This window comes from Plasmodium yoelii (assembly GCF_900002385.2).
Source record: "Plasmodium yoelii strain 17X genome assembly, chromosome: 2".
In the NCBI taxonomy this organism is placed as follows: Eukaryota; Apicomplexa; class Aconoidasida; order Haemosporida; family Plasmodiidae; genus Plasmodium; species Plasmodium yoelii.
In genome coordinates, this window is record NC_036174.2 from 886,813 (window position 1) to 910,935 (window position 24,123).

Consider the following 24,123-nt stretch of genomic DNA (forward strand, 5'->3'; position numbering starts at 1 on the left):
TAACATAGTCTATAAATTATGGTTATGCTTCTAACAATTTTTGAAGTTGTAATTGTAGTTACTATTATCTTCTTGTATTAATAGAAGTTTATTTGTACGCTTTAATTTATTTATCATAAGGTATAATAATAGATTAACCACTATTCATTTTTAAAATTTGAGGTATAAATATATTATATTTTAAAATAGTTAAAAAATAAAATATAAGTATATTAATAAAGTTTAATATTATAGATATGATGCATTATTATATACCTATACATATAATCTAGAAATTACTAATAGTTAATATTAAAATATTGTTATATTGTGAAACCTTCATATAATTAAATATTAATTTTATCGAAAAGACATAATAATACATTATATATTTCTTAATTATTCAATTTGGAATTTGTAGTTTTATATTCTAAAAATATGGATTAATGGAGAAAGGGTTAAATACTTAATTAATATTAAATATCATTTATTATTCCATATTATATTATCATAGTTTTTTGTAGAATTAATAAAATATAGTATTTTTAATAAATTATTTGAATGTATATACATTGATAACTATATCAATAAATATATAAGATAAGAATGAACAATGCATATTATTTAGGAAATGTTTATCTAAATTTATATATTAAAATAGCAATATATCTTATCTCTCTCCTCTTAAAGAGCAATTTAACAACTTAATTACGAATAGTTTTCTATTATACTTTAAATTTGCAACAATACTTATTTATGTTATATATTTAATATTAACTATGTATTATTTTAAAAATAATATACATTCAAAGGCTTATTTAAGATTAAAAATACTGGTTCAGTGCTAATTGTTGTTTTAGAGAGTGGAAATTATGCGTAAAATATATTATAAAATTATCCAATAGAAAATACTTCTCAATTGGTATATGTAGAAATAAAAATAAAGTTATTTAACTCATTAAAATTATTTTTTAATTTATCTATATTAAATACAAATAATATAAATTTATATAATTTTTATAGAAAATGGGGCATGTAACTAAATTTGAAAATGCTATTATTTTAGAAAAAACTATAATATATATTATAAGAAACAAGTATATACTTCAAGGATTCTAATAATGATAACTTTCTTAAATTTATATATTTGTGCATTATTTAAGTTTTATGACGTTTGTGTTCTATATTAAAGCATATGTATAAGTATATATTTTTTAAATTCATTATAAAAGTATATTAATTTTTATAATAAAGTTATACCAAATGTTAGTAAGAATACTATTTTTTGTATAAAATGCATTATGCAACCCTCTATTAAAGTTAATTTAACTAATTGCTATAAAATAAGTATAATATGATTTTAGTAATACTAATGTATTATTATTTTATATGAATTTAAAATTAAGAATAATATGTCTAACGAAAGATAATTGCTATGTAAAGAGCTTAAGTAAATATACAATATATTTTATACAATATATATAAATAACATCACCCTGCATAATCTCCGAATTATAACAAAATTTCATTATAATGTATAAGGAATTGGTATATAGCATGTTCTTATATTATTCGTATGTTGCATTCCTATAAATTATATTAATTTTAATTTTAGTAACATTTATATCAATACATTTTTTTGTTTAATTCGTAAAATATATTCGTAGTGTGATCTAATTAATGCGGCTGATAATTATGTTTTTGATCCGAACAACTCGAGAGGAAATACTTTTGAGACTTTTTTTAATTTGTATTGCCCTGATGATAACTGTGACACTGATGACAACAAAGTTAGTTCTACTTTTATATCATTAATAAAATCTTTTGAGAATATTGATGATAAGGAAAAATTTGAAAGTGATAAACTTGCTGAATATGCTATTTTATGGTTAAGTTATAAACTAAATCAAAAAACACAAAATGGAACTACCACATTAAACAATTTTTATACTGAACATATAAAAAAAAATAAGCATTATAATAAGGAAATAAATGCTGATAGAGATAGTGGTAATAAGATTAGTAAGGGTGTTATAGAAACAAAAATAAGTTCGATGAATATTGATATCAAAGATATATCTAATTTTTATGATGCATTTAAATCATTATGTAACATGTATAGTGAAATTAATGCAGAAAATAATACTGAATGCAAGCCATGTTTAGAAAATGCTAGAGAATTGTTTGAAAAATATGAAAAACTTAAAAATGCTTTAGATATTAATAAAGGAAGTTCTTATTATAAACTATTGTCTAGTTTATCAAATGATTATAAAAATTTTGAAAATGAATATAATAATGTTAAATGTAAGAATTTCTCACCACTTGTAGCTTGTCCACGAAGTTCAGTAACAAAAAATACACTAATTTCAATTGCAATTATATTTGTTGCAGCATCAATTTTATTGGGAGTTTCTTATAAGGTAAATAATAAGGAATTAAAAAATTATTTTCATTATATATGCAAATTTTAACAAATAAATCGTATATTCTTAATATTTTATATTAGTATTCGTTATTTGGATTTCGAAAACGATCTCAAAAACAACATTTAAGAGAAATGCTAAAAAAATAAAGAAGAAACTGATCATTAATATATTATTCAAAGAGTAGTGATTATTCCAGGAATAATAATAATGGTTGATATATCTAAGAATCTATCTATTTAAAAATAATTTTTGATCAAAATATGTGAATAATTTTTATATAGTTTTTATGTTGTGGAACCTATATTCGGGTTAGAGCTAAGTATTGCATTTCATTTAATTTTTTATAACTTAAACACTAATTAAATATATGTGCCATTCCGTATGCTTAATCCCGAGCTGAAGTCTAAATGTGCAACCAAAAAAGGGATACTACCATTAATATGAAAAGGGTCACATAACATTTTTTTCATAAATTATAATATATATAATTGAGTGTTCATATCGATTTTAAATGATTAAAAAAAATGTCTATATTGTATATATTAATATAGATATTGGCTATATAATAATTTTCATTAAACAAGATGTGTTAACCCAGAGTTATATTGAATTATTTATATCATAATATACAATACATTTCATTGATTGATGAAACATTTTATTTAGTAAAACTTATAACTTTTGTCATATTGATTTTAATTTAAATCATGTTATCCAAATCAACTGCAATAATATATATTCATAAAATATAGATGCATGGAATATCGATCGAGAATCGATAATGTAACATAGTCTATAAAATATTATGATGTTTCTAACATTTTTAATAATCAATAAAAATATGTATATTAATAAAAAATTACATTATAAATATATGTATACTATCCTTTTAATTTTTGATTTTATATAGTTTAATTTTATGCTAAAGTTTTAAATTCAAATAATAGAGATACTTATATATACATTAATTTATTTACCATAAAGGTATAATATTATATTAGTCATTTTAATTTTTAAACTTTATAGTTTTGACGCACAAATAAATTATTTTTTAAATAGTTAAAAGAAAAAATATAAGTATATTAATAAAATTTAATATTATATTTTGTTCTAATAATTATAAATTATGTTATAGATATGATGCGTTATTATTATATGCCTATACATATAATCTAGTAAATTACCAATAACTAATATTGAAATAATGTTTTATTATGAACCTTCATATAATTAAACATTAATATTATCGAAAAGCCAAATAATAATACATTATAAATGTATCATTTTTATATATTTGTTAAAGATTCATTTTTGGATATTTGGTTTTATATTCTAAAAATATGAATCAATGGTGAAATGGTTAAAGACTCAATTCATGTTAAATGGTATTTTATTATTCACATTAGTGTTTAGTAAATAATCATTTTATAATCCAAAACAACATTACTGTATCATAGAATTAATAAAATATAGAATTTTTAATAAATTATTTGAATGATATACATTAACTATAACAGTAGAATATATAAGATAAAATTATGTATAATATTTAGCAAATGTTTATATAAATATATATATTAAAGGCTAATATATCTTATCTCTCTCCTCTTGAAGGGCAATATAACAACCTAATCAAACATAGTTTTCTATTATACTTTAAAATTTACATAATAGTTATATATATGTTAATATTTAATTTCTACTAAGTATGATTTTAAAAACAATATGAACTTAAAGACTTATTTAAGGTTATAAATATGGGTTCAGTGCTAATTGTCGTTTTAAACCGTGGAAATTATGCGTAAAATATATTATAAAATTACACAATAAGGTATATTGGAATAAAACTAATGTTATTTAACGCATTAAAATTATTTTATAATTTATCTACATTCATTAAAAACAATATAAATTTATGTATTTTGCATAGAAAATGGAACAATTAAATTTATTTTGTAAGTGTTATTTTGGAAAAGACTGTATTATATATTATAAGAAACAAGTATATAAGTATTTAGTCTATCTTATTAAATAATTATTTATATACTTTAAGGATTGTAATAATAATAACTTTCTTAAATTTATATATTTGTGCATTATTTAAGTTTTATGACGTCATTTATCTTCGATATTAAAGCATATGTATAAATATATATTTTTTAAATTCATTATAAAAGTATATCCATTTTATAATAAAGTTATACCAAATGTTAGTAAGAATAGTATTTTTTGTATAAAATGCATCATATATACATATGGTAAAGTGTATAAGTAACCCTCTGTTTAAGATAATTTAGCTAAATGTCATAAAATAAGTATAATATGATTTTAGTAATACTAATGTATTATTATTTTATATGAAGTTAGAATTAAGAATAATATGTCTAACGAAAGATAACTGCTACGTAAAGAGATTAAGTAAATATACAATATATATAAATATCACCCCGCGTAATCTCCAAGTATAACAGAATTTCATTATAATGTCTTCTAAAGTGGTATGTATCCTTTTTCTTATATTATTCGTATGCTGGATTCCTATAAATTATATTAATTTTAATTTTAGTAACATTTATATTAATACATTTTTTTTGTTTAATTCGTAAAATATATTCGTAGTGTGGTGTAATTAGTGTGATCGATAATGATATTGTCTTCGATCACAATTCTCAAAATTATACGCTTAAGGGTCAATTAATCAATAATTCTTGTCCTAATTCAAATTGTGATAATGATAATCAAAAAGTTAGTTCTGCTTTTATAACATTGGTAACTTTACTTAATGGTATTGATGATGAGGAAAATTTAGGGAGTGACAAATTTGCTGAGTACGCTATTTTATGGTTAAGTTATATACTAAATCAAAAAACAGAAAATGGAACCACCAAATTAAATGATTTTTATACTAATCATATAGAAAATGATACATATTATAATCAGAAAATACCTGATGATAATGATACTAAGATTAATAAGGATGTTATAAATAAAAAAAAAGAATTGATGAAAATGAATATTAATATTATATCTAGTTTTTATGATGAATTTAAATCATTATGTAACATGTATAGTGAACTTGATGCAAACAACAATCAATGCAAGAAATGTTTTGACAATGCTGGAGAATTTTTTGAAAGATATGAAAAACTTAATAATGTTCTTGTTATTGCTGGAGGAAGTTCTTATTCTCAAATATTGTCTAGTTTATCAAATGATTATAACAAATTTAAAGAGAAATATAATAAACTTGGATGTAATAATTCTTCACCACTTGTAGCTTGTCCACGAAGTTCAGTAACAAAAAATACACTAATTACAATTGCAATTACATTTGTTGCAGCATCAATTTTATTGGGAGTTTCTTATAAGGTAAATAATAAGGAATTTATAAATTATTTTCATTATATATATGCAAACGTTAACAAAAAATCGTATACTTAACATTTTATATTAGTATTCGTTATTTGGATTTCGGAAACGACCTAAAAAACAACATTTAAGAAAAAAGCTAAAAAAATAAAGAAGAAAACTGATCATTAATAAATTATTCTGAATATGATGATTGATTTATTTTAAGAAATTGTCTATTCCGAAGTAATTTTTGATCATAGTTTTTATATTGTTTTTATGTTGTAGGCCAGGGTTGTGTTTGCGGAACCCATATTGGGGTTAGGATTAAGTATTATATTGCATTTAATTTTTTATAATTTGAATACTAATTAAATATATATACCATCCCATATGTTTAATCACGAGATGAAGTTTAAATATGCAACCAAAAAAGGGTCACATAACATTTGTTCATAAATTATAATATATATAATTTAGTGTTCATATCGATTTAATATTAATAAAAAAAATGTCTATATTGCATATATTAATTCATATTATGATATATCATAATTATTTATTATATAAGCTTGTTAATCATAACTATATTGAATTATGTATAAAATAAGATGTTTCTTTGGTTGATGAAACATTTTATTTAGCAAAACTTATTATTTGTATCATATTTTTTTTAATTTAAATTGTATCTTTATAACCGAACAGTATAATAATTTTATATATCGGAGTATAATTATAATTTGATTCATTTGGAACAGTTTCCTACAGTATAATATACCTTCAAGTTAATGGATATATTTTTATTGTTAATTAAACATTTACCAATATATAATAGGTAGTCATAAAATATAGATGCATGGTATATTGCGATTCGATAACACAACGTTATCTATAAAATATATTTTATGCATCTAACATTTTTAGTAATACATAAAAAATGTACTATAGATATATTATAATAAATTTGTAAATTATAAAAATATATAATACTAATTTTTTTCATTTCAATAATTTGAATTTATGCTAATGTTCTAATTTATATTGGTAGGAATAGTTATATATATATTAATTTAATTACCATAAGGTATAATAATAGATTAATCACTATTAATTTTTAAAATTTATATTTTGAGATATAAATAAATAATATTTTAAAATATTTAAAAAATAAAATATAATTATATTAATAAAATTTCATATATTTTGTTCTAATCATTATAGATAATATGATAAATATAATACGTTATTATTATATGCCTATACATATAATTTAATAAAATACTCTATCAATAACTAATATTGAAATATTATTTTATTGTGGAAACTTCATATAATTAAGCATTAATATTATCTAAAAGACAAATAATACATTATAAATATATCAATGATTATATTTTTGTTAAAGATTCAATTTAGGATATGTGGTTTTATATTATAAAAAACTGGATAAATAGAGAAAAGGATAAAGACTTAATTCATGTTAACTGTCATTTTATTATTCCATATTAACTCTTATTATATTATTAGTTTTTATTTAATAATCATTTTTTAATCTAAAACATTACGTTATCATATAATTAATAAAATATAGAATTTTTAATAAATTATTTGAATGTACATACATTGATAACTGTATCAATAAATATATAAGATAAGAATGAACAATGTATAGTATTTAGGAAATATTTATCTAAATTTATATATTAAAAGAGCAATATATCTTATCTCTCTCCTCTTAAAGGGAATATAACAACCTAATTAAACATAGTTTTCTATTATACTTTAAAATATGCATCAATACTTATTTATATGTTAATATTTAATATTTACTATGTATTATTTTAAAAATAATATACATTCAAAGGCTTATTTAAGCTTATAAATACTGGTTCAGTGCTAATTGTTGTTTTAGAGAGTGGAAATTATGCGTAAAAAATATTATAAAATTACCCAATAGAGAATACTTCTCAATTGGAACATGTAGAAATAAATATAAAGTTATTTAACGCATTAAAATTATTTTTTAATTTATTTATATTAAATAAAAACAATATAAATTATATGGTTTGCATAGAAAATGGAACATGTAACTTAATTTGAAAATGCTATTATTTTAGAAAAAACTATAATATATATTATAAGAAACAAGTATATACAAATGTAATATATTTAAAAAATTACTATTTACATACTTTAAGAATTCTAATAATAATAACTTTCTTAATTTTTTATATTTGTGTAGTATTGGAATTTTATGACGTTGTTTGTGCTCTATATTAAAGCATATGTATAAATATATATTTTTTTAAATTCATTATAAAAGTATATCAATTTTTATAATAAAGTTATACCAAATGTTAGTAAGAATAGTATTTTTTGTATAAAATGCATCATACATACATATGGAAAAAGTGTATAAGCAACCTTCTATTTAAGGTAATTTAGCTAATTGTCATAAAATAAGTATATTATTTTAGTAATACTAATGTATTATTATTTTATATGAAGTTAAAATTAAGAATAATACGTCTAGCGAAAGATAACTGATATGTAAAGAGCTTAAGTAAATACAACATATATTTTATACAATATATATAAATAGCATTACTCCGCATAATCTCCAAATTATAACAGAATTTCATTATGTCTTATAAAGTGGTATATATTCCTTTTCTTATATTATTCGTATGTTGCATTCCTATAAATTATATTAATTTTAATTTTAGTTACATTTAAATTAATACATTTTTTGTTTAATTTGCAAAATATATTCGTAGTGTAAATCAATTAATGAGATTGATAATTATTTTGTTGATGATCCGAACACCCCGGGAGGATATAATATGAATATATTAAATACGTATTGCTCTGAAGGGAACTGTAGTAGTTATGAAGAAAAGATTATCTCTGGTTTTATAATATTACTAAATACGCTTGATGATGAAACTATAGATGGTGATATACTTGTTGAATACGCTATTTTATGGTTAAGTTATAGACTAAATCAAAAAACAGAAAGTGAAACCACCACATTAAACAATTTTTATAGTTTCTATATAGAAGAAAATAGTCAATATAAGGATAATATATCTACTGATAATAAGATTAATAAGAATATTATAGAAAAACAAATAAGATCGATGAATATAGATATTAAAGATATATCTAATTTTTATGATGCATTTAAATCATTATGTAACATGTATAGTGAATTTGATCCAGAAGAAAATAATGAATGCAAGACATGTTTAGAAACTGCTGGAGAATTGGTTGAAAAATATGAAAGACTTAAAAATGCTTTAGATATTAATAAAGGAAGTTCTTATTATAAACTATTGTCTAGTTTATCAAATGATTATAAAATTTTCGAAAGTAAATATAGTGATAAATGTAATTATGTCTCACCATTTGTAGCTTGTCCACGAAGTTCAGTAACAAAAAATATAATAATTACAATTGCAATTATATTTGTTGCAGCATCAATTTTATTGGGAGTTTCTTATAAGGTAAATAATATGGAATTTAAAAATTATTTTGATTATACATGCAAATTTTAACAAATAAATCGTATCTTCTTAACATTTTATATTAGTATTCGTTATTTGGTTTTCGGAAACGATCTAAAAAACAACATTTAAGAGAAATGCTAAAAAAATAAAGAATAGAATGAATCATTAATATGTTATTCGAAGAGTAGTACTATTTCAGGAATAATAATAATGATTTATATATTTTAAGAAACTATCTATTTGGAAATAATTTTTATATAGTTTTTATATTGTGAAACCCATATTGGGTTAGGGCTAAGTATTATATTACATTTAATTTTTTATAACCTAAACACTAATTTAATATATGTACCATTCCGTATGTTTAATCACAAATGCAGTTAAAAGCTCAAATATGCAACTAAAAGGGGAATAATCTAATATGAAAGGGGCTACATACCATATTCCCCATAAAGTATAATATATACAATTGTGTGTTCATGTCAATTTTATATGATTAAAATAAAATGTCTATATTGCATATATTAATTCATATTATGATATATCATAATTGCCTATATAAAAGTTAATATTTGGTTATATTGAATTATGCATATCATAATATGTTTCTTTATTTTATGAAAATTTTATTTAGTAAAACTTATAACTTGTATTATATTTATTTTTATTTAAATTATATTACACCAATTGAACTGTAATAATAAATATTCATAAATAAATATTGGTCGAGAATCGACAATACAACATTATCTATAAAATATTATTATGCTTCTAACATTTTTTAAGCTTTAATTGTAGTTTATATTCTCTCTTTGCATTTTACGTTTGTTTTAAAATTAATTAGTAATAATAGAAGTTGTTTTATACATTTCAATTTATTTATCATAAGGCATAATATTAGATTAATCACTATTTATTTTTAAACTTCGTAGTTTTGAAGTATATATAAATTATATTATAAGTAGTTATTTGAAAAAATATAAGTATATTAGTAAAATTATGAATCATATTTCGTTCTAATAATTATAAATAATATGAAAGATAGAATAGCGTTAATATTATACGCCTATATATATAATATAACAAAATACTCTACGAATAACTTATATTAAATATTATTTTATTGTGGAAAATTCATATAATTAAATATCAATTTGATCGAAAAGACACATAATAACACATTATAAAGGTATCGGTGTTATATATTTTGTTAAAGATCCAATTAGGGACATGTGATTTTATATTCTAAAAATATGAATCAATAGTGAAATGGTTAAAGACTCAATTCATGTTAAATACCATTTGATTATTCATATTAACTCGTATTATATTATAATTGTTTTTTGTAGAATTAATATAATATAGAATTTTTAATAAATTATTTGAACGATATACATTAACTATAGCAGTAGAATATATAAGATAAAATTATGTATAACATTTAACGAATATTTATATAAATATATATATTAAAGAGCTAATATATCTTATCTCTCTCCTATTAAAGGGTAAAATAATGACATAATAAAACATAGTTTTCTATTATACTTTAAAATTTACATAATAGTTATTTATATGTTAATATTTAATATCTACTAAGTATTATTTTAAACACAATAGCCATTTAAAGACTTATTTAAGATTATAAATACGGGTTCAGTGCTAATTGTCGTTTTAAACCGTGGAAATTATGCGTAAAATATATTATAAATTATCCAATAATGTATAATTCTAAATTGAAATATATAGGAATAAAAATAAAGTTATCGGACTCATTAAAATTATTTTTTAATTTATCTACATTAATTAAAAACAATATAAATTAATGTATTGGGGATATAAAATGGAACAATACAACTTTGTAAATATTACAATTTTAGAAAAGACTATACTATATATTATTAGGAACAAGTATATAGTATTTAATATATTTTTAAAAAAGACTATTTATATGCTTTAAGGATTGTAATAATAATATTTTTCTTAAATTTATATATTTGTGCATTATTTAAGTTTTAGGACGTTGTTTGTGTTCTATATTAAAGCATATGTATATATTTTTTAAATTCATTATAAAGTATATTAATTTTTATAATAAAGTCATACCAAATGTTAGTAAGAATAGTATTTTTTGTATAAAATGCATCATATATACATATGTCAAAGTGTGTAAGCAACCCACTATTTAAGATAATTTAGCTAAATATCATAAAATAAGTATAATATGATTTTAGTAATACTAATGTATTATTATTTAATATGAAATTCAAATTAAGAATAATATGTCTAACGAAAGACAATTTCTATGTAAAGAGCTTAAATAAATACAACATATATTTTATACAATATATATAAATAACATCACCCCGCATAATCTCCAAATTATAACAGAATTTCATTATAATGTCTTCTAAAGTGGTATATATCCTTTTTCTTATATTATTCATATGCTGTATTACTATAAATTATATTAATTTTAATTTTAGTAAAATTTATATTAATACATTCTTTTGTTTAATTTGCAAAATACATTCGTAGTGTAAATCAATTAATGATATTGATAAATATTTTGTTGATGATCCGAACAACCGGGAAGAATATAATTCTAGGAATTTCTTAAATACGTTTTTCCCTGGTAGTAAATGTAGTAGTGATGAAGAAAATATTATCTCTGGTTTTATATTGTTAATAAGTATGTTTAATGATATTAAAGATGAAAATATAGATAGTGGTAAACTTATTGAATACGCTATTTTATGGTTAAGTTATAAACTAAATAAAAAAAAAGAAAATGGAATCACTACATTAAACGATTTTTATACTAAACATATGGAAAACAATAGTTGTTATAAGGAGAATATAGATAATACTACTGATAGTAATAGTAAGATTAAAAAGGATGTTATAGAAAAAAAAATAAAATCGATGAATATTGATATTAAAGATATATCTAATTATTATGATCCATTTAAATCATTATGTAACGTGTATAGTGAACTTGATCCAGAAAAAACCCAAAGCAAGACATGTTTAGAAAATGCTAGAGAATTTTTTGAAAAATATGAAAAACATATAAATGCTTTAGATATTACTAAAGGAGATTCTTATTCTCAACTATGGTTTAGTTTATTAAAAGATTATAAAAATTTTGAAAATAATTATAATAGTCTTTTGTGTACTAATGGCCCACCATTTGTAGCTTGTCCACGAAGTTCAATAACAAAAAATATACTAATTACAATTGCAATTATATTTGTTGCAGCATCAATTTTATTGGGAGTTTCTTATAAGGTAAATAATAAGGAAATTAAAAATTATTTTCATTATATATGAAAATTTTAACAAATAAATCGTATACTTCTTAACATTTTATATTAGTATTCGTTATTTGGTTTTCGGAAACGAGCTCAAAAACAACATTTAAGAGAAAAGCTAAAAAAATAAAGAAGAAAATGGATCATTAATATATGATTCGAAGATTAATAATGATTGATATATGTTAAGAAACTGTCTATTGGGAAGTAATTTTTGCATAATTTTTATATAGTTTTTATGTTGTGGAACCCATATTGGGGTTAGGGCTAAGTATTATATTGTATTTAATTTTATATAATTTTAACACTAATTAAATGTATGTACCATCCCGTATGTTTAATCAAGAGATGCTGCCCAAACATTCAACCCCAAATGGGGATAAGCTAATATAAATGGGGTTGTATAACATTTTTTCATAAGTTATAATATATATAATTGAGTATTAATATGATTAAAGTAAAATAACTATATTACATATATTAATTCATATTATGCTATATCATAATTGCCTATATAAAAGTTAATATGTGGTTATATTGAATTATGCATATCATAATATGTTTCTTTATTTAATGAAAATGTTATTTAGTAAAACTTATTATTTGTGACATATTGATTTTTATTTAAATCGTATTTTTATAACCGAACAGTATAATAATTTTATTATCAGAATATAATTATAACTCGATTCATATTAATGATTATATTTTTAATGTTAATTAAGTACACTACTAATGTATAATAGATTTCCATAACATATAGATATATAGAGTTTCGATCGAGAATCGACAATATAACATAATCTATAAATTATTGTTATGCTTCTAACATTTTTTGAAGTTGTAATTGCAGTTACTATTATCTTCTTGTATTAATAGAAGTTGCTTCATATGCTTTAATTTATCATAAAGGTATAACATTATATTAATTACTATTAATTTTTAAACTTTATATTTTGAGGTATAAATATATTATATTTTAAAATAGTTAAAAAATAAAATATAAATATATTAATAAAGTTTAATATTATAGATATGATGCATTATTATATGCCTATACATATAATTTAGTAAATTACTAATAGTTAATATTAAAATATTGTTTTATTGTGAAACCTTCATATAATTAAATATTAATTTGATCGAAAAGACATAATAATACATTATATATTTGTTAATTATTCAATTTGGAGTTTATAATTTTATATTCTAAAAATATGGATTAATGGAGAAAGGGTTAAATACTTAATTAATATTAAATATCATTTTATTATTCCATATTATATTATCATAGTTTTTTGTAGAATTAATAAAATATAGTATTTTTAATAAATTATTTGATTGTATATACATTGATAACTATACAATAAAATGTATAAAATAAAATGAATTATGTAGAATATTTAATGAATATTTATCTAAATTTATATATTAAAATAGCAATATATCTTATCTCTCTCCTCTTAAAGGTAATATAACAACCTAATTAAACATAGTTTTATATTATACTTTAAAATATTATTAATATATATTTATATGTTAATATTTACTGAGCATTATTTTAAAAATAATATGCATTCAAAGACTTATTTAAGCTTATAAATATGGGTTCAGTGCAAATTGTTTTAAAGAATGGAAAATATGGCAAAATATATTATAAATTTGCCCAATAAGATATACTTCTAAATTGAAGTATATAGGAATAAAAATAAAGTTATTGGACTCATTAAAATGGATTATGAATTTATCTACATTCATTAAAAACAATATAAATTTATATAATTGCATAGAAAGGAAACAATGCAACTTAATTTGAAAATACTATAATTTTAATAAAACATGGTATATAGTATTAGAAACAAGTGTATAATTATTTAATATGTTTTAAGAAATGACTATTTATATATTTTAAGGATTATAGTAAGAATATCATTTTTTGTATAAAATTCATTACATATATATTTAATAAAAATTGTATTAAGCAACTCTCTATTTAAGGTAACTTAGCTAATTATAATAAAAAGAAATAGGCCGTTTCTTTAGTAATAACATTATTTTATTATTCTATATTAATTTAATTATTGAAAAACATATAATATATTTAACTACAGTCAGCTGTTATATATTGGGTTAAAGTATTTATGTCACATATTGGGGGCATTGTATATAAAACAGCATGATTTACTAAATTTACAAATTAAAATAAAATCCCATTATAATGAATGTCGAAGTGGTATATGCATTTTTTAATAATAATAGTTTCCTTTATATTTTTTTATATTGTATTACATATAAATATCATTAAACTTTATTTTAATAATTCGAGTCTTTATTAATTGTTTTTAAATGTTTTCATAGTGTAAAAGGTTCAAGAATGTATGGGATGCTTTCCCCGATACATTGGACAAAAGTAAAAATTATCAATTTAAAGATAATAATAAATTTTCAAATAATTATTGTAATGATATTAAACTTTCAGATCATTTATGTAATAATATTTCTCAAAGTGATTTGGATAAAATAAGTGCTGGATGTTTATATTTGTTGGATGAATTCATTAAGGATCGTAATGTGGTTCCCTCTCCTGCAAAAAATAGCATCAATATGGTTGATTACGTTTTGATATGGTTAAGTTATATGTTAAACCTGAAATATAGTGGAGAAGGAAACATTATAACGTGTTTTTATAGTACATACATGAATGATTGTGATAAGTATAACACGGGAATAAATGAATTAACTGATTATGATAATTATAAGAAACTTTTAGATGAAAAAAATGATGTGTTGAATATGGATATTAATATTGTATCTAAATTTTATGAAGCATTTAAATTATTATGTGAAATATATACTGAATTTGATGAAAAAAAGAAAGATTGCACAATCTGTTCGGAAAAAGCTGATAAATTTGTTAAAATACATAAAGAACTTAATGATCCTAATCATAGTGAATATAGCACCTATTGTCAAGCATTGTCTACATTATCAAATGGTTATAATAATTTAAAAAATGAATATAAAGATTATAATCTCCTTCCAGAGATAAATGCAAAAGAAAATAATGTACAATGTCCTGAAAAAACTTCTAAACAAACTTATGTAACAGGATCTGAACAAGTGTATGAAGAATTTTCTGAGGTTACATTATCAGAATCATCACTAGTAAGCAAATTATTTATAGTTTTATCGATATTTGGTGCAATAGCAATTTTTTTAGGAATTTCTTATAAGGTAAATAATATGGAATTTAAAAATTATTTTCATTATATATATGCAAATTTTAGGAAATATATAATACGTTTAACATTTTATATTAGTATTCGTTATTTGGATTTCGGAAACGATTTCAAAAACAAAAATTAAGAGAAAAGCTAAAAAATGTAAAGAAGAGAATGAATCATTAATAAATTATTCTGAATATGACGATTGATTTATTTTAAGAAACTGTCTATTTCGAAGTAATTTTTGATCATAGTTTTTATATTGTTTTTATGTTGTAGGTCAGGGTTGTGCTTGCGGAACCCATGTTTGGGTTAGGATTAAGTATTATGTTGTATTAATTTTTTATAATTTGAACACTAATTAAATATATGTACCATCCCATATGTTTAATCACAAAATGAAATTCAAAATCCAAAATATGCAACCAAGGAGGGGTATAAGCTAATATGAATGGGGTTGTATAACATTTTTTCATAATTTCTAATATATATAATTTAGTGTTCATATCGATTTAATATGATTAAAAAAAAATGTCTATATTGCATATATTAATTCATATTATAATATATGATAATTATTTATTATATAAAGCTTGTTAATCATAATTATATTGAATTATGCATATCATAATATGTTTCTTTATTTGATGAAAAAATTTATTTAGCAAACTTATTATTTGTATCATATTTTTTTTAATTTAAATTATATTTTGATAACCGAAGAGTATAATAATTTTATATATCATAGTGTAATTACAATTTGATTCATTTGGAACAGTTGGCTACATTATAATATATCTTCACATTAATATGTGTGTTTTTAACATTAATTAAACATATTTTCAATGCATAATAGATAGTCATAAAATATAGATTCATACATATCGATATAAAATCGACAATACAACGATATCTATAAAATATATTTTATGTATCTAATATTTTTAATAATCAATAAAAATATGCATATTAATAAAAAATTACATTATAGATATATGTATACTATCCTTTTAATTTTTGATTATATATAATATCATTTTCTTTATATTTATATTAAGGTTTTAAATTCAAATAATAAAGATACTTATATATACATTAATTTATTTACTATAAAGGTATACTATTAGATTAATCAATATCCATTTTTAAACTTTATAGTTTTGAAGTATATATAAATTAGAAATATATTATATTTTAAAATAATTAAAAGAAAAAACATAAGTATATTAATAAAGTTTAATATTATAGTTTGCTATAATACTTATAAACAACTTGGTATATAAAATTAACGTTATTGTTATAATATATATAATATTGTATAAATGACTAAAACTGAAATATGTTAATTTTGGAAATATATACAATTATATATTAATGCAAAGTATATAGAAAAAGTATGTAATAATTAATTTAATTTGAATTAATAATATTTTTATTAGGTTATTATATATATATACAAATTCACAAATATATTGTTATTGCGAAATAATATGTTCTAAAATGTTATACTTTAAAACAATGAAACAAAAAAATTACTAATTGATTTAAAGTATTTTGATTAAGCACATTAATTATTCCGTTGTACTATACACTGATATAGCAGTAACAATAATAATAGTAATACAAATATATAAACGTATTAAATACGAAAAAATATTATGTTTATTTGATTCAAATACGCTGATATATATTAATTATATATATTATTAAAGGTATGATTAAATTGTATGGATACAAGATAAAATGAAATATTATAACATTTATTTAAGTATGCATTAATGCGATAATATTAGAATTAACACTACCAAGCAAAATAATATTAATAATTATATAGTTTTTCATCATAAACTAAATATAGTTTATTATAAAATATAAAAGCAAACTATCTATTTAGAAAATAATTCTAAGGCATTTTTAATGTATACATGAATTGAAAGTTTTAATGGTAGAAAATATAAAACATTATTAAAATATGTAGAATAAGTAAATCTTATATGGCTACATTATTGTCTTAAAAAAACATACTTCCCTTATCTCTCCTATCTAAAATGTAAATATAACAATTTAATTACGCATAGTTTTATATTATACTTTAAAATTTGCATCAATAGTTATTTATATGTTAACATTTAATATATACTAAGTATCATTTTAAAAACAATATGCATCCAAAGGCTTATTTAATCTTATAAATAATATAATAAATTCGGGGTCAGTGCTAATTGTCGTTTTAAACCGAGGGAAAGATGTGCAAAATATATTATAAAATTACCAAATAAGGAATACTTTTAAATTGAAGTATATTGGAATAAACATAAAGTTATTTAACATATTAAAATGGATTATAAATTTATCCATATTAAATAAAAACAATATAAATTTATGTAATTTGCATAGAACATGGAACATGTAACTTAATTTTAAATGTTATAATTCTAATAAAATATTGGTATATATTATTAGAAATAACTATATAAATATTTAATATACCTTTAAAAATCACTATTTATATACTTTTAAGGATTATAGTAATAATATATTTTTTGATTTTTTAGATTTATACAGTATTAAGTTTTAGAAGGGCAATCATTAAAACATAAAACATAAATATATGCCTTTTCTATGCTCAAACATACTTTAAATTATTTATAAAAGTATATCCATTTTTATAATAAAATTATTCCAGATGTTAGTAAGAATAACATTTTTTGTATAAATTACATCATATCTATATTTAATCAAAATTGTATTAATAAATCCTCTATTTAAGGTAATTTAGCTAATTGTCATAAAAAAAGTATAATATGATTTTAGTAATACTACTGTATTATTATTTTATATTAATTAAATTATTGAAAAACATATAATATATTTAACTACAGACAGTTGTATATAGGGTTAAAGTATTAGCGTCACATATTGGAGGCAGCTTATATAAAATACCATGATTCTACTCGATTTACAAATATAAAATGAAATTTCATCACAATGGATAAGAAAGTGGTATATGCATTTTTTAATAATAATAATTTCCTTTACATTTTTTGATATTGTATTATATATATCATTAAACTTTATTTTAATAATTCGCGTTTTTATTAATTGTTTTTAAATGCTTTCTTAGTGTGGAATACTCATGTCTATAAAGAACTCGTTTCCCAATTATTGGGGGAAAACAGGAGACTACAAATTTATTATTAATGGAAAGATTTTAAATGGGTATTGTTTTGGTAATAATTGTGATAATGATCTCGAAAAAATTAATGCTGGATGTTTATATTTGTTTGATGCATTCTTTGAGAATTCTGATTTGTTTATGTCTGTTGCAAACAGTAACATTGATATTGTTGAATACATTATCATATGGTTAAGTAAAGTGTTAAATCGAATCAAAAATGAACATGGCAACAGTCTAAAATTTTTTTATGATATATATATAAAGAATCATGATAAGTATAAAAACCCTATATATGGTGTTGAAAATCATTATAATAGTTATAAGGATCTTATAGATAAAAAAAATATGATGAATATAAATATTAAAGAGATATCTAAATTATATGATGCATTTACTACATTATGTATGATGTATGTTGAATTTAATGAAAAAAGTTCAAATTGCAAGAAATATTTGGAAGAAGCTAACAAGTTTGTTGACCAATATAAAAAACTTGAGGGAGATTCTAGTATCACTGATAAGAGTTCATATACTCAACTATTGTTTACTTTATTAAATGATTATAATAATTTTATAAATAAATGTAGTGGCATTAATTGTCCCAATATTTCATCCTTTCCATCGATAGAAAAAGCAGAAAATGATATACGAAGTTCTGAACAAATTGTACAAAAATTAGAACACGTTTCTGAAGATCCATCATCAAGTTCGTCGATAACAAGCAATTTATTTATAGTATTATCAATATTTGGTGCAATAGCATTTTTTTTTGGAATTTCTTATAAGGTAAATAATAAGGAATTAAAAAATATAATATTTAAATATTATTTTCATTATATATATGCAAACATTAACTAAAAAATCGTCGTTTCTTAACATTTTATATTAGTATTCGTTATTTGGATTTCGGAAACGATTTCAAAAACAAAAATTAAGAGAAAAAATAAAAAATATAAAGAAAAGAATGAATCATTAATATATTATTCGAAGAGAGTGACTATTTCAGGAATAGTAATATTGGTATACTATAAGAAACTGTCTATTGAGGAATAATTTTTATATAGTTTTTATGTTATGGGTCAGGGTTGTATTTGTGTAACCCATATTTGGGTTAGTCCTAAGTATTATATTGCATTTAATTTTGTATAATTTGAACACTAATTAAATATATATACTATACCCGTATGTTTAATATTGAGATGAAGTCCAAATATGCACCCCTAAAGGGGTAATGTCATTAATATGAAAAGAGCCACATCACATTTTTCCCTTAAAGTATAATATATATAATTGATCGCTCATGCCAATTTAATATGATTAAAATTAAATGTCTATATTGTATATATTAATATATATATTGACTATATATGACCCCGTATTATGGAATATCATAATTGCCTATTAAATAAGCCTTGATAACCCAGAGCTATATTGAATTATGCATAACATAATGTTTCTTTGTTTTATGAAAATTTTATTTATTAGAACTTATTATTTGCACCATATTGATTTTAATTTAAATCATGTTATCCAACTGAACTGTAATAATAGATAACCATAAAATATAGATTCATAAGCATCGATCGAAAATCGACAATACAACATTATCTATAAAATATTATTATGCTTCTAACATTTTTTGAAGTTTTAATTGTAGTTACTATTCTCTTTTTGTATTTTACATTTGTATCAAAATTAATTAGTATTAATAAAATCGCTTTATGCTCCTTAATTTATTGCCATAAGGTATAATAATAGATTAATCACTATCAATTTTTAAATTTTATATTTTGAGATATGAATAAATTGAAAATATATTATAAATAGTTATTTGAAAAAATATAAGTATATTAAGTTTAATATCATATTTTGTTATAATAATTTTTCTAACAATTATAAATAATATAGTAGATAGAATGCATTATTATTATATGCTTATACATATAATTTAATAAAATACTCTATGAATAACTAATATTGAAATATTATTTTATTGTGAAATCTTCATATAATTAAACATTAATATTATAAAAAAGACAAATAATAAAGCATTATAATGATGTAATTTTTATATATTTGTTAAAGATCCACTTTGGGATATGTGGTTTTATATTATAAAAATTTGGATCATGGAGAAAATGATAAAGATTTAATTCATGTTAAATGTCATTTTATTATTCCATATTAATGGATATTATACTATCAATGTTTAGTGATTCTTATTTAATTACAAACAACATTATGTTATCATAGAATTAATAAAATATAGAATTTTTAATAAATTATTTGAATGTATATGCATTAATAACTATAAAAATATAATATATAAGATAAAAATGAACAATCCAGAAAATTTAACGAATATTTACATAAATTTATATACTAAAATAGAAAATATATCTTATCTCTCTTCTCTTAAAGGACAATATGACGACCTAATCACATATAGTTTTCTATTATACTTTAAAATATGCACCAATACTTGTTTATATGTTAATATTTAATATTTACTAATTATTAATTTAAAACAGTCTACATTTAAAGGTTTATTTAAGCTTATAAATATCATAAATGTATGGATTCAGTGTTAATTGTTGTTTTAAAGAATGGAAAAGATACGCAAAATATATTATAAAATTACTCAATAAGGTATATTTCAAATTGAAGCATATAGGAATATAAATAAAGTTATTGGACTCATTAAATTGGATTATGAACTTATATATATTAAATAAAAATAATATAAATTTATATAATTTGCATAGAAAATGGAGCATGTAACTTAATTCGAAAATACTATAATTTTAATAAAACATGGTATATAGTATTAGAAACAAATATATAGTATTTAATGTATTTTAAAAAATAATTATTTATATACTTTTAAGGATTATAGTAATAATATAATTTTTATTTTTTAGATTTATACACCATTTAATTTTTAGAAGGGCAACCATTAAAAGATAGGATATAAATATATTCCTTTTATATGTTCAAACATTCTTTAAATTTTTTATAAAAGTATATCCATTTTATAATAAAGTTATACTATATGTTAGTAAGAACATTATTTTTTTTATAAAATACGGTATATATACATTTGATCAAAAATGTATTAAGCAACCCTTTATTTAAGGTAATTTAGCTAATTATCATAAATGTAACTTTTCTTTGTAATAATATTATTTTATTATCCTATATTAATTTAATTATTGAAAAACATATAATATATTTAACTAAAGACAGTTGTTATTTATAGGGTTAAAGTATTTGCGTCACATATTGGGGAGCGTATATAAAACAGCATGATTCTACTAAATTTACAAATCAAAAATAAAATTCCATTATAATGGATAACCGAATAGTATATGCATTTTTTAATAATAATTCCCTTTTTTTGATATTGTATTATATATAAACATCATTAAACTTTATTTTAATAATACATATTTCTAATAATTGTATTTAAATGTTTTTTTAGTGTGGAAGGTTTGATTTATTGAGAAAATTTTTATCCGATGAATTAAAAAACTCTACAAGTAAAGATATTCATAATTTAGGGAGTGCTAAGAATTATTGTCCTAAAGAAGGTTCAGAAAATAAATGTAAGACTGAGGTCGATAAAATAAATGCTGGATTTCTATGGTTGTTAGAGCAAAATATTATTAATAATATTAGTGATTTTAGTGATGCTAGTGATGAAAAACATAAAGTGTTTATTATATACATCATGTTATGGTTAAATTTTAAATTGAATCAAAAGAATGATGCAAAAAGCACACAATTTAATGATTTTTATAATAATTATATAGAAAATAATACACATTATACTAAATGTAAAAAAAAAACTAATAATAATAATTATGAGGATTGTAGCAGTTCATTAAAAGAAGCAACAGGATATAATAATTTTAAGGAGTTCATAGAAGCAAACAAATGTTTGATGAATATTAAATTTAAAGATGTGTCTGATTTGTATGATGCATTTAAATCATTATGTAACATGTATACTGAACTTGATGCAAACGACACAACAGATAAGAAATATTTAGAAAATGCTAAAACATTTGTTGAAAAATATGATGAACTTAACAAAAATCCTAATGTTACTAAAGATAATCCCTATTATCAAGTATTGTCTACATTATCAAATGATTATAATAATTTTAAAAAATTTTGTAATAGTAGTAGCGTTGATTGTAACGATATTCCATCCCTTTCACCGATAAAAATAAAAGAAAATAGTGTACAAAGTTCTGAACGAAATTCTTTACAAAATTCTGGAGTTACATCATCAAGTTCGTCGATAACAAACAAATTAATTCCAGTTGTATCGATAATTGCTGCAATACCAATTTTCGTGGGAATTGCTTATAAGGTAAATAATAAGGAATTAAAAAATTATTTTCATTATGTATATGTAAACGTTAACAAACAAATCATACGTTTCTTAACATTTTATATTAGTATTCGTTATTTGGATTTCGGAAACGATCTCAAAAACAACAAATAAGAGAAAAGATAAAAAAATAAAGAAGAAAAGGGACCATTAATTTATGACTCTGAACATAGCGATCAATATACTTTAATATATTTTTATATTTGGAAATAACAAACTTTTATCAAAATGCTTGCATAATTTTTATATATTTTTATGTTTTGGGTCAAGGTGAGGTTATGTTTGTAGAACTCATATTTGGGTTAGGGTTAAGTATTATATTGTATTTAATTTTTAATAATTTTATAATATTTATTGGTCTGTAAATGTTGATCAAATATATTTACCATTTCGGTATGGTTAATCCCGAGCTGAAGTCTAAATATGCAACTAAAAAAGGGGTACGGTCATTAACATGAAAAGGATCACATAACCTTTTTTCATAAGTTATAATATAAATAATTGAGTACTCATATCGATTTAATATTATTAAAAACATGTTTATATTGCATATATTAATATAAATATTTGCTATATCATAATTCCTATTATATAAAATTTGTTAATATGTGGTTACATCGAATTATGCATAATGCAATATGTTTCTTTATTTGACGAAAATTTTATTTAGTAAAACTTATAATTTGTATCATATTTGTTTTAAATTAAATTATATTACACCAACATAACTTTAATAATAACAT

At 20.2% G+C, this 24,123-nt stretch overlaps 7 protein-coding genes across 7 annotated transcripts; all 7 read left to right on the forward strand.

The window, feature by feature from the left end:
• Positions 1-1,512: 1,512 nt before the first annotated feature.
• PY17X_0220701 (uncharacterized protein) lies at positions 1,513-2,554 on the forward strand (the record flags this gene model as incomplete). Its single annotated transcript, XM_720703.2, has 3 exons — positions 1,513-1,527; positions 1,647-2,402; positions 2,489-2,554. 3 exons carry the CDS (start codon positions 1,513-1,515, stop codon positions 2,552-2,554), a joined length of 837 nt encoding a protein of 278 aa, XP_725796.2.
• A 2,337-nt stretch (positions 2,555-4,891) lies between these two features.
• Positions 4,892-5,928, forward strand: PY17X_0220801 (PIR protein; the record flags this gene model as incomplete). Its single annotated transcript, XM_022956355.1, has 3 exons — positions 4,892-4,906; positions 5,028-5,777; positions 5,863-5,928. 3 exons carry the CDS (start codon positions 4,892-4,894, stop codon positions 5,926-5,928), a joined length of 831 nt encoding a protein of 276 aa, XP_022810767.1.
• Positions 5,929-8,399: 2,471 nt separating this feature from the next.
• PY17X_0220901 (PIR protein) lies at positions 8,400-9,414 on the forward strand (the record flags this gene model as incomplete). The annotated part of the gene is made up of 3 exons (XM_022956350.1): positions 8,400-8,414; positions 8,534-9,262; positions 9,349-9,414. The coding sequence occupies 3 exons, from the start codon at positions 8,400-8,402 to the stop codon at positions 9,412-9,414; spliced, it is 810 nt and encodes a 269-aa protein (XP_022810766.1).
• A 2,254-nt stretch (positions 9,415-11,668) lies between these two features.
• Positions 11,669-12,709, forward strand: PY17X_0221001 (PIR protein; the record flags this gene model as incomplete). Its single annotated transcript, XM_022956344.1, has 3 exons — positions 11,669-11,683; positions 11,804-12,556; positions 12,644-12,709. 3 exons carry the CDS (start codon positions 11,669-11,671, stop codon positions 12,707-12,709), a joined length of 834 nt encoding a protein of 277 aa, XP_022810765.1.
• Positions 12,710-14,797: 2,088 nt separating this feature from the next.
• On the forward strand, positions 14,798-15,986 carry PY17X_0221101 (PIR protein; the record flags this gene model as incomplete). Its single annotated transcript, XM_022956339.1, has 3 exons — positions 14,798-14,812; positions 14,938-15,813; positions 15,900-15,986. 3 exons carry the CDS (start codon positions 14,798-14,800, stop codon positions 15,984-15,986), a joined length of 978 nt encoding a protein of 325 aa, XP_022810764.1.
• Positions 15,987-18,791: 2,805 nt separating this feature from the next.
• PY17X_0221201 (PIR protein) lies at positions 18,792-19,957 on the forward strand (the record flags this gene model as incomplete). Its single annotated transcript, XM_022956334.1, has 3 exons — positions 18,792-18,806; positions 18,928-19,767; positions 19,871-19,957. The coding sequence occupies 3 exons, from the start codon at positions 18,792-18,794 to the stop codon at positions 19,955-19,957; spliced, it is 942 nt and encodes a 313-aa protein (XP_022810763.1).
• Positions 19,958-22,330: 2,373 nt separating this feature from the next.
• Positions 22,331-23,514, forward strand: PY17X_0221301 (PIR protein; the record flags this gene model as incomplete). The annotated part of the gene is made up of 3 exons (XM_022956328.1): positions 22,331-22,345; positions 22,463-23,359; positions 23,449-23,514. 3 exons carry the CDS (start codon positions 22,331-22,333, stop codon positions 23,512-23,514), a joined length of 978 nt encoding a protein of 325 aa, XP_022810762.1.
• Positions 23,515-24,123: the final 609 nt, after the last annotated feature.